The 11,045-nt window shown below is 59.5% G+C and overlaps 1 protein-coding gene and 1 long non-coding RNA gene across 3 annotated transcripts in view; one reads left to right on the top strand and one right to left on the bottom strand.

The window, feature by feature from the left end:
* The first annotated feature begins 85 nt into the window (after nucleotides 1-85).
* Nucleotides 86-11,045, top strand: part of THOP1 (thimet oligopeptidase 1) — a 319,814-nt gene continuing 308,854 nt past the window's right edge. The window contains exons 1-13 of one of the 2 annotated variants that reach the window (XR_010745414.1): nucleotides 86-193; nucleotides 575-778; nucleotides 3,504-3,652; nucleotides 4,094-4,201; nucleotides 4,996-5,098; nucleotides 5,190-5,350; nucleotides 5,517-5,652; nucleotides 5,729-6,095; nucleotides 6,327-6,528; nucleotides 6,614-6,800; nucleotides 7,043-7,171; nucleotides 7,392-7,528; nucleotides 7,622-8,350. Coding sequence is in view for 1 of the 2 variants with exons in the window: in XM_066336164.1 (XP_066192261.1) it covers nucleotides 178-193; nucleotides 575-778; nucleotides 3,504-3,652; nucleotides 4,094-4,201; nucleotides 4,996-5,098; nucleotides 5,190-5,350; nucleotides 5,517-5,652; nucleotides 5,729-6,095; nucleotides 6,327-6,528; nucleotides 6,614-6,800; nucleotides 7,043-7,171; nucleotides 7,392-7,528; nucleotides 7,622-7,777 (2,055 nt within the window). In the remaining variant the exon portion in view is untranslated. Of the gene's footprint in view, nucleotides 194-574; nucleotides 779-3,503; nucleotides 3,653-4,093; nucleotides 4,202-4,995; nucleotides 5,099-5,189; nucleotides 5,351-5,516; nucleotides 5,653-5,728; nucleotides 6,096-6,326; nucleotides 6,529-6,613; nucleotides 6,801-7,042; nucleotides 7,172-7,391; nucleotides 7,529-7,621; nucleotides 9,645-11,045 lie in introns of those variants that run through there. The other variant, XM_066336164.1, reaches the window with a different exon arrangement.
* LOC136371909 (uncharacterized) lies at nucleotides 9,500-10,561 on the bottom strand. The gene is made up of 2 exons (XR_010745421.1): nucleotides 10,399-10,561; nucleotides 9,500-9,845 (listed from the first exon to the last, which is right to left on the bottom strand). It is a non-coding gene; the product is annotated as an uncharacterized lncRNA (long non-coding RNA).

Below are 11,045 nucleotides of genomic sequence, written 5' to 3'. Positions count from 1 at the left end.
CGGTCCCGGTGCGGTGCGGGCGTGGCGGGAGCGGCCCGGTCCTCCAGGTTCCCAGCATGCCCCGCTCTCCCGCCCGCCTCTCCGGTCGGGGCACATGCTCGGTGCGTGGGGCCGGCCCGGTTTCCTCCCGGCCTCGTCAGCAGCGCGGGGCCTCCCGCCACCCCCGGCACCCCCGACATGGCCCCTCCGACAGGTACCGGCGGGATGGGGGCACGCGGGGGGCGCGGGGAGACGGGGAGAGGGGCTGGAGCGACGTGGGGAGAGCGGGTGAGGGGACCGGGCCGGGGACAGCAGGACCGGGCCGGGGACAGCAGGACCGGGCCGGGGACAGCAGGACCGGGCCGGGGACAGCAGAACCGGGCCGGGGACACCCCTCAGGGCGGCCGCGATCTCCTCTGCCCTCCCAAACCCCCTCTGTGCCCCGCGGGGCAGCGCTCGGCCGTGTCCCGGAGCAGGGCACAGCCTTGGCACGGGGGCACGGAGTCGGGTTTCGCTGAGGGATTTCTCGGCACCGGGAGGGTGAGGCTCTCCCTGGAGGCGTTCTCCCCGCTGTGAACGGGGCCGTGTCCCGCAGGGAATGTCGTGGACAGCCAGGCCCCGCGGCTGGTGGCCAGCCAGCTGCGCTGGGACCTGACGGCCGAGCAGATCGAGGCCTTGGCCGCCGAGCTCACCGAGAGCACCAAGCTCGTCTACGACCGCGTGGGAGCCCAGGAGCGCGGCGAGGTGTCCTACGAGAACACCCTCAAGGCTCTGGCCGACGTGGAGGTGGAATACACAGGTGGGGAATGGGGGGTTTGTGGGCGAGCTGTTCCTGGGGATTTTAGGGAGGGATTTTGCTCCGGCTTGCCCGGAGGAGCTTCCCCATCCCTGGGAGTGTCCATGGTCAGCTTGGAGCCAGCTGGGATTAGTGAAAGATGTCCCTGCCCAGAGCAGGGCTGAGCTTTGAGGTCACTTCCAACCCATTCCACCATTATTAACTTTTTTTTTTTTTTTTTTTTTTTTTATGGTGGGGTTTTTTTTTATTTTTTGGCTCGGTGCTGTCACCTGCTCCTCCCTCCCCCTGGCAGCCAGCAGAACCTTGGGGATTTTTTTTTCCCAGTTAATGTTTATAGAGCGAGGAACCAGCACAAAGAACAGAATTAGAAGAGCAAATTAACCCAAGGACAGCCCTTTGGCAGCAGGAGCAGCTGCCTTCCCAAGGCTGTCCTGGCTTTCATGTGGCACCAGGGGAACAAACAGCAGAAAAGATCCAAAAAACTCTCACCTCCTTCCTCATTTTTCCCTGAGGCCGTGGATAAATGTCTCTCCATGTGCCTTGTTTCCTGCTGGGAGGTTTTTTGGGAGGGCAAATCCCACTGGGATTGTTTTTTTGGGGAAGTAAATGCTGCTGGGAGTTTTTGAGAGAGTAAATGCTGCTGGGATTTTTGGGGTGAATAAATCCCACTGGGAATTTTTGGGAGAGCAAATCCCACTGTGATTTTTTGGGAGAGTAAATGCTCCTGGGATTTTTTAGAGGAGTAAATCCCACTGGAATTTTTGGGGGCAGTAAATGCTGCTGGGATTTTTTTGGGTGAATAAATCCCACTGGGAATTTTTGGGAGAGTAAATCCCGCTGTGATTTTTTTGGGGAATAAATTCCACTGGGATTTTTAGGGGAGTAAACGCTGCTGGGATTTTCTGGAAGAGCAAATCCCACTGGGAAATTTTGGGAGAGCAAATCTTCCTGTGATTATTTTTTTGTTGTTTTTGAGGAGTAGATCCCACTGTGATTTTTTTTGGGGGGGAGTAAATCCCACTGGGATTTTTTTGGGGGGGAGTAAATCCTGCTGGGATTTTTTTGAGAGAGTACCACGACGTGACGGCACCAAAACTGTGCAGGTTTTTTGATGGCTTTCTGGATCATTATTTGCAGCAGGATGACAATTCAGGCAGCCCTTCCTCGTGACACCTGAGCTGCTACCTGTGCTCCAGCTGTCCCACCTGTCTGGGGCAGGGAGCAGCCTCATCTTCCTCCTCTCCTTGTTCTTTTTTGTTCTTAAAATAATAGGAAAAAAAGAAGAATTCCTCTTGCTCAGCAGGAGGAGTGTTCAGCTCAGCACTTCCCTGGCTGAGCTGCCTGTTCAGCTGCCCCTGGAGGGAGCATCCAGGTGTCTGGAGGAGCACCTGGAGTGTGCTGCTCTTGGAGGTTTTGCAGGGATGGCAGCAGGGAATGTTCTCTCCTGTTTTCCCAAGTGGAATTGCATCAGGCACCTGGGGTTTTTGGGGAAGTGTCTGTAGGGAAGGATTGTCCCATCTGAGCTGTAAAGGAGACAGGTGTCACTGTAGGACAAGAAAGAAAGACTCCAAATATTGCAGAAGGCAAAGAGCACAGAAAAAAAAAAGGCTTTTATTGTCTAATTTCTACTTTTTATGAGGTGTTCTGATACAGACTTAGCATGGTTGATGAATAGGGACAACACCTCTCTCATGGCACTGGTTAAACCAGAGAAACAGCAAAACACCACCTGGAGAAGGATTGTTCTGAGGAAGGAGAGTTGCTTGCCAAGATTGTTCTGAGGATAAACTTTCTTGAGAAGTTTTTCCTTGGGAAAAAGTCAGCAGCTGCCAGCAGGCTGAAACCTCTGAGAGCCAGAAATGTCAGGCCCCACAGACAGGGAATGCTGCTGCCATCAGGAATGATGGAATTCCTCCAGCTGGAAGTGGAGCATTGAGTCCAGCTCCTGGCCCTGCACAGGCCACCCCAAACCTCCTGTGGGGCAGAGCTGTTGGGGGCTCACAGACACGGAATTCCTGTGGATTTTGAGAGAAGGATTGTGATAAAAATCCATTGCTGGGCAGCAAGGAAAGGACAGAGAGGAGCCAGAGCCACGTCCCACCTCAGGGGGAGAATGGGCCACTGGATAACAGAACCAGTGTGGTTCTAACAGAGGCTATTTACTGTTTACATTACGTGGCAGAGACAGATTTTGGGTCTGCTGTCCACGTGAGCATCTCTGGGTTGGCTAAACTCCTTCTTCATGAGGGGAAATGGGAATAACTGAACCAGTATGATTCCAACAGAAGCTTTTTATTGTTTCTATTACATGGCAGATGCAGATTTTAAGTCTACTGCCCACGTGGGCACACATTTCTGGGTTGGCTGAGCTGCTTCTTCCCGAGGCAGCGCACATCCTCCGGGACATCCAGTTGGTGAAGTGTCCTACATCACGTTGTGCTTCCCCTATCCAGGGTCTACATTTCTTGCAGACAGTTTCTCAGGCTCTCTTCTTGTCTCTCATCCTGTTGTTTTCCTGATAACCTCCATGAATTCCTGAGAGCTCTCAGAACAGAGCTGCAGGTGGTTTGATAAGATCGCTCACAGCTCGGCTGGGTGCATCAGAACGTCCCGTTACACTTGGCTCCATCCCACCCCTCCCTGGCTCTGTGTGGGGAGGGCTTTGGGGCTGCCAGCTTGGCTCTGGGACGTGGATTCACGTCACCCCTGTCCCCTTTTGTCCTGGCAGTCCGTAGGAACATGCTGGACTTCCCCCAGCACGTGTCCCCCTGTAAGGCCACCCGCGCCGCCAGCACCGAGGCCGACAAGAAGCTCTCCGAGTTCGACGTGGAGATGAGCATGAGGCAGGACGTGTACCAGAGGATTGTCTGGCTCCAGGTGCGTCCCCTGCTGTCCCCCTGGCCGCCTAATCCCCCTGGAATTCCGGCAAATCCTTTTCCCTCTTGCCAGAGCTGAGAAGGGACGGGTGCAGGAGCGGGGTGGGGATGGTAGCTGTTAGTGAGGGGTGGGAAATTTGGGGTCCAGGGCTGTGCCCCCACTCAGAGCCTTGATCTCCCCTTTGCTCCTGGGAAATCCAGCCCACCTCAGTGGTGATGCCCCCCAAAAATGCCCCCTCAAAACGCTGACGTGGCACAAAGGTGACGTGTTTAAAGCAGTGTGGGAGGAACCCGTGCCCCGAGGTGACACAGGAACCACTGCACCAAACCAGAGCCTTCCCTGGGGGTGTTTCCATCTGCTGCCAGGTCTCTGGTGTTCCCACAGCTCCCAGATCCTGCAGCTCCCTGAGGAGGAGGAGGAATTTTTTTTTTTCCTTTCCAGGAGAAAGCAGAGAGCGCTTCCCTGAAGCCTGAGGCAAAGAGGTACCTGGAGAGGCTGATCAAGCTGGGCAAAAGGAACGGGCTTCACCTCCCTGAGGAGACACAGGAGGTGAGAGCACAGAATCCTGGGGTGGTCTGGGTTGAGGAGGCCCTAAAGCCCATCTTCCACCATCCCAGATTGCTCCAATCTGGCCTTGGACACTTTCAGGGATGGGGCAGCCACAGCTCCTCGGGGAAATCTGTGCCAGGGCCTCCCCACCCTCACAGGAAGGGTTTTTTTCTGAATATCCCATCTGATCCTACCTCCTGTCAGTCTGAATCCATTCCCCCCTGTCCCTGTCACAAGGAGAGGAGCCCTGGCAGGGCTCAGGGCAGGCTCTGAGCCTTAGGTTTGGGGTTTGCCCCTCATCCTGGTGATTTTAGGTGATGTCTCCACCTCCTCTTTTCCTTTCCATCCCAAGGGTGATATTAACAAAGTGGGAGTTAAGGAGTTCCTGGGAAGCTGAAAAATGGGGAATTAGCACCAAATCCCCACATGCCAGGGGCTGGAGTTGGGGTGAAGGGGATGAGCTGCCCAGGGGCCTCCCTCTCTCACCATGCACCAGCAGAGGAGCCCCAAAGTGGGTTAAAAACAGCAGAAAAGGTGAAATAAGGAGAGAGGAGGTTGTTACTGCAACACCTGCAGCTCCTGAGCTGGCAGGGGACTGGCAGGACCTTGCTGAGGTGGCTGATCCCTGCCAGGTGTGACCACAGGGAGCCTTTCTGGGCTGCCTGCACACCTCAGTTAATTCTGCACCGTTGGGCTGGGTCAGAGCCAAGGCCAGGCTCAGTGCTGAGCAGCTCAGCAGGGTGGGGACAGCTCCTGGCTCTGACTTCTCCCCGATTTTTTCTGCATTTTTGAAGAAAATCAAAGCTATCAAGAAAAAGCTGAGCGTGCTGTGCATAGACTTCAACAAGAACCTCAACGAGGACACCACCTTCCTGCCCTTCTCCAGGGAGGAATTAGGTATGGGGTGCTCTGCTGGCACTGGGTGATCCCAGAGCATTCCTGCAGTGTCCTGGGCTCTCCCTCAGCCCCTGGCTGCTGCTTTTCCCAGGGGGGCTCCCTGAGGACTTCCTGAACTCCCTGGAGAAGACGGAGGACGGGAAGCTGAAGGTCACCCTCAAGTACCCACACTACTTCCCGCTGCTCAAGAAGTGCTACGTGCCCGAGACCAGGAGGAAGGTGGAGGAGATGTTCAACTCCAGGTGCAAAGAGGTCAGTGGGGCACCCAGGGGGTTTGTGTTTCTTTCCACCCTGCTGGAACTCTGGTCACTGAGAATTTCACACTGCCTCAAGTGTTTAATCCCGACTCTGGCAGAAAAGAAGATAAAACACAACAGTTCTCTTCTCCCCTGTGTACCTCACTCTCTGCCTTGTGCAGGAGAACTGCCTGATCCTGAAGGAGCTGGTGGACCTGAGGGCTCAGAAGGCCAGTCTGCTGGGCTTCAGCACCCACGCCGACTTCGTGCTGGAGATGAACATGGCCAAGAGCAGCCGGACGGTGGCCACATTCCTGGGTACGTCATGGGACACCCTGGGCTGGGAGTGCTGCTGGCATCCCACATCCCAACCCTGCCTGCCATCCTTCCCCAGATGAGCTGGCCCAGAAGCTGAAGCCCCTGGGGGAGAAGGAGAGGGCCGTGATCCTGGACCTGAAGAAGAAGGAGTGCGAGAAGCGCGGGCTGGAGTTCGACAACCGCATCAACGCCTGGGACATGCGCTACTACATGAACCAGGTGGAGGAGACCAAGTACAGCGTGGACCAGAACCTGCTCAAGGAGTATTTCCCCATGCAGGTGGTCACCACGGGCCTCCTGGCCATCTACCAGGAGCTGCTGGGCCTCACCTTCCACCTGGAGGAGAAGGCTCAGGTGTGGCACGAGGACGTGCAGCTCTACACCGTGAAGGACGCGTCCTCCGGGGAGACCATCGGGAAGTTCTACCTGGACCTGTACCCACGGTGAGGCCTGGGGAGAGGGGGAGTCCAGGAGCAGGGGGAGCAGAGCCTGAGGAAGAGGAGATCCCTGCTCCCAGATGCGTGGAGGTGGGGAGGGAGCGCCGTGTGCTGGGGCAGAGATGTCACCGGGTGATGATCACTGGGTGCTCCTGCTCTGAGCACCACAGTGGGGGAGCCCGTGGCTGTGTCTGGCTTTTGGAAGAAGGATCCCTGAGCCTGCTGTCCTTGCCCCAGGGAAGGGAAGTACGGCCACGCCGCCTGCTTCGGCCTGCAGCCCGGCTGCCTGCTGCCCGACTCCAGCCGGCAGATCTCGGTGGCCGCCATGGTGGCCAACTTCACCAAGCCCACGCCCGACGCCCCTTCCCTGCTGCAGCACGACGAGGTGGAGACCTACTTCCACGAATTCGGGCACGTCATGCACCAGCTGTGCTCTCAGGTGAGGCCTCCCTGTGCTGGCACAGCTTGGGGTTCCCCCCAGTCCCGTTTCCCCGTGGGATTCCACACCGGCCGTGTCCCCCCAGGCGGAGTTTGCCATGTTCAGTGGGACACACGTGGAGCGGGACTTCGTGGAGGCCCCGTCCCAGATGTTGGAGAACTGGGTGTGGGAGAAGGAGCCGCTGCTGCGCATGTCCAGGCACTACAAGACAGGCAGCCCCATCCCCGATGAGCTGCTGGAGAAGCTCATTAAATCCCGGCAGGCAAACACAGGTCAGGGGGAATTGGTGTCCGCTGGGGGTGGGGACAGGAAGGGGACACTCAGGGACAGGGATGGCTTTTCCTTGCTTACTGTGATGCTGGGGGTTCTGAGAGGGCAGGGGGAAGAGAGAGGGTGATGTGGCAGGTGACAGTGACAAAGAGGTGCCACCCAGCCTGCCCTGCTGCCACCAGCCTTGGTGACACTCCTGCGGGCAGCGTTCCAGCCTCAGTTTGCCTCCTCCTTTTGGGAACAGGGCTCTTCAACCTGCGCCAGATCGTCCTGGCCAAGGTGGACCAGGCTCTGCACACCCAGACCAAGGCTGACCCTGTGGAGGTGTTTGCCCAGCTCTGTGAAGAGGTGCTGGGTGTCCCTGCCACCCCAGGTACGGGCTGTCACCCTCCTGTCACTGTGTGTGGCTCAGCAAGTTCCTCTGGGGTGGGGACAGTTTCTGCTGGTTCTGGGGAAAGCAGAGCTGAAAAAGCCTGGAAAATTCCTCTCTTTGTCCCCTGGGTTGGGGGCAGGGGACAAAAGGAGCCTGGGACAGCACTGGAGGGTTTTTTTTCCCCATGGAAAATCCTCCTTGACCGCTGGTGTCCCCTCAGGTACAAACATGCCAGCCACCTTTGGCCACCTGGCCGGGGGCTACGACGCCCAGTACTACGGCTACCTCTGGAGCGAGGTGTACTCCATGGACATGTTCCACACCCGCTTCAAGCAGGAGGGCATCATGAACTGCAAGGTAAGGCCAGGGTTCAGTGCGTGGCTGCGGTGGGGAAGCCAAGGCAGGGTGTCCCAGCCCTTCTCCTGCTCTGCTCCGTGTGTGTGTCCTCAGGTGGGCATGGATTACAGGAACTGCATCCTGCGTCCCGGCGGCTCCGTGGACGCCTCGGACATGCTGAGGAGGTTCCTGGGCAGGGAGCCCAAGCAGGACGCTTTCCTGGCCAGCAAGGGACTCAAGGTGGAGAGCAACTCGGTGCCTTCGGCCTGAGGGGGACGCTCCTGCCCCACGCACCTGCCCTCGCCTGGTTCCTGTCACCAAACACCCCCCGGGCCACCCCTGCCTGGAGCTGCCCCTCCAGGGGCCCTCCCCGAGCCCCTCCTGGGCTTTGGGAGCCCTGGCACGGGGCTCTGCGGTGACACAGAGGTGACCTGCCCTTGTCACCGCCGGGGCTGTGGGTCACCCGCACCAATTGGCTGAGCTTTGAACCTGATTTCTGCACCGGGGTGAGTTTTGGCCTCGTTTGGAGCTTGGGAGGAGGGGGAGAGGAGTTGCCAAACTTGAATCTTTGTTTTTAAATCCGTTCTCTTTTAAGAAGCCTCGTTGCTGTTGTTGTTGCCACCTTGGCTTGGTTTGTGCCCCGGGACAGACACGACTGTCACCAGGGCAGGGACAGTCCCACTCTCCCCATCTTTGGGCAGCTCTTGGCTCTGCAGTAAAGATGGGGAGAGCCCAAAGCTCAAAACCCAGAGGGAATTGACTGGAACATCCTGCCCTGAGCCCCTCAGGGACCTTCCTGCCTGGCAAGGGGACAGAGGTGGCTGGTGCAGGAGCCTTGGGGACGTGGCCTCTGTGTGCTGCCAGATGTCCCAGGGCCATCTCAGGGTCACCCTGGGGCCACCTCAGGGCAGCCAGGGGCTCGGGCTGTGGCAGCTGAGGGTGTTGCTGTTGCTGTCAGCTCTGAGCCGGGCTGGGACAGGGGACAGGGTTGGTGTTTATGCCTGAAAACACCGAGCTGACAGCTTCAAACAACACAAATTCCGGGATAAAAATATCCCGTGGGCTCCGTGCCAGGCCTTGAGCTGCTGGCCAGGCTGTGGCTGCGGCGCCACGGGGAGGGACAGCAGCCAGCCCGAGCTGTGCCACCTGCCCCAGGCTGTCCCCTGCCCTGGGCTGTCCCCAACGTGCCCCTGCGTGTCCCAGGGTGTTGTGGCACAAAGTTCCCGACCCCGAGGGCCAAGGCCGTGTTTGCTCCCGGCTTGGGAAAGGTTCAGAGCGGCTTCCTCGGGAGCTGAGGAGCTTCAGGGGGAGCTGGGATTTGTGTCCCACCCCTTCCAGCCTCGGCTGCCTTGTGTGAGGCCGTTTGAGGGCTGTGGGATCTGTCCCTGCCGCTGTGCCGTGGTGTGGGGGACACGAGTGACAGCCCGAGTGCCCCATCCTACTGCCACCATCCCAGGCGCTGCAGGCTGTCCCCTGTCCCCTCCTCTTTGTCACTCTGGCGCTGGGACAAGGCTCCCCTCCCCCGGTGCAGACAAAGTCGTTGCTGTCACCTCCCTCCCGCAGCCCCCGCTGGTGACAGGGAAGGCGGTGACAGCCCCTGTCCCCTGTGCCGCTGGCACGGAGCAGGTCCAGAAGCGGCTCCTTTGGTGCTTTGCTGGGGCCACCTCGAGCATCTTGTCCTTGTCCCCTCGGCTCCGTGTTTGAGGCGTGGCCGGGGCGGTGCCGGCCCCGGGGTGTTTTTAGTGTCCTGTTTTACTGAGCTTTTCATCGTTTCCTCCGACTCTTCTCTCCGGAGAGAGAGAAACGAAGCTGAACAGGGAAACCACGCACTTTCCTCCCTCCTTCCCAGCCCACAGCTCCCTCTGTCCCCTCTCCAGTGTCCCCTCGGCACCGGGACATGGAGCTGCACCTCCCCATCCCCATCCCAGGCTGGCAGGGAAGAGAGCTCCGTTATTGTTCTTTTTTTTTATTTTAAGGGGTTTGGACTTGGGGGTTGTTTTCCTGTTAACAATTTTAAGGGCAAACTGGTGTGTGTGTGTGTGTGTGCCGTTCGTACTGGTCACGTCCCACCTCGCTTGTTTCCATGACTGGATTTTAGACGGTTCCAAACACTAATAAAGGTTTTTTCCTCCGCGGATGTTCGGGCTCAGGTCCTTTGGTGAGGGGCACGGCCACGCCCAGCGGTGACAGGGACACGGCCACGCCCAGCGGTGACAGGGACACAGCCACAGCCCTGCCAGCACCGCAGCCCCCGCAGCATCCGCCACAGGGGCTCCTGTCCCACGAAGATGGGCACGGAGTGGCAGGCGCGGGGTGGCAGCGTGTGGGGTGTGAAACCCTGGGGAGCAACAGGCGGTGACCCCCCCGTGTCCCTCTGTGTCCCTCAGTGTCCCTGCGTTTCCCCCGTGTCCCTCAGTGTCCCCCCCGTGTCCCTCCATATCCCTCAGTGTCCCCCCATGTTCCCCGCGTCCCCCCGTGTCCCTCAGTGTCCCCTCGTGTCCCTCCATGTCTCTCCGTGTCCCTCAGTGTCCACCCGTGTCCCCTGTGTCCCTCAGTGTCCTCCCGTGTCCCTCCATATCCCCCCGTGTCCTTCAGTGTCCCTGCGTTTCCCCCGTGTCCCCCATGTCCCTCAGTTTCCCCCGTGTCCCCCCGTGTTCCCCATGTCCCTGCGTGTCCCCCCGTGTCCCCCATGTCCCTCAGTGTCTCCCCGTGTTCCCCATGTCTCTCAGTGTCCCCCCGTGTCCCTCGTGTCCCTCAGTGTCCACCCGTGTCCCCTGTGTCCCTCAGTGTCCTCCCGTGTCCCTCCATATCCCCCCGTGTCCTTCAGTGTCCCTGCGTGTCCCCCGTGTCCCCCATGTCCCTCAGTGTCCCCCGTGTCCCCAGCCCCGCACCTGGGTGAGGAAGGGGTGTTCCAGCACGGCCGCCAGGCTGGGCCGTGCCGCGGGCTCGGGGTGCAGCATGTGGCCGATGAGGGCTCTGGCGCGGGGGGACAGCCGAGGGGACAGCGGGTACCGGGCCCCGCGGATCAGGCGGTACAGCTCCGGCCGGTGCGCCGCCTCGAACGGGGCGCGGCCGCTCAGCGCCGTGTACCTGGGGGGGAGCGGCTGGTGTCCCTGTCCCCACTGCAGTGTCCCTGTCCCCGCCCCGGTGTCCCTGTCCCCCCCACAGTGTCCCTGTCCCCACTCCGGTGTCCCTGTCCTCGCTCCAGTGTCCCTGTCCCCCCCAACAGTGTCACTGTCCCCCCCGCAGTGTCACTGTCCCCGCTCCGGTGTCTCTGTACCTCCGGCAGTGTCCCTGTCCCCGCTCCGGTGTCCCTGTCCACACTCCGGTGTCCCTGTCCACACTCCGGTGTCCCTGTCCCCACTCCGGTGTCCCTGTCCCCGCCGCGGTGTCCCTGTCCTCCCTCCAGCCTCCCCATCCTCCTTCCATCACCGCTCGTCCTCCCTCCAGCCCTCCCTGTCCCCCTTCCAAACCCTCTGCCCTTTCCATCCTCCTCCAGCCCTCCCTGTCCTCCCTCCCTGTCCCCTCGTCCCATCCC

Source organism: Sylvia atricapilla, chromosome 26 (assembly GCF_009819655.1).
Source record: "Sylvia atricapilla isolate bSylAtr1 chromosome 26, bSylAtr1.pri, whole genome shotgun sequence".
Taxonomy (NCBI): Eukaryota; Metazoa; Chordata; class Aves; order Passeriformes; family Sylviidae; genus Sylvia; species Sylvia atricapilla.
This window is presented reverse-complemented; position numbering and strand designations above follow the sequence as displayed.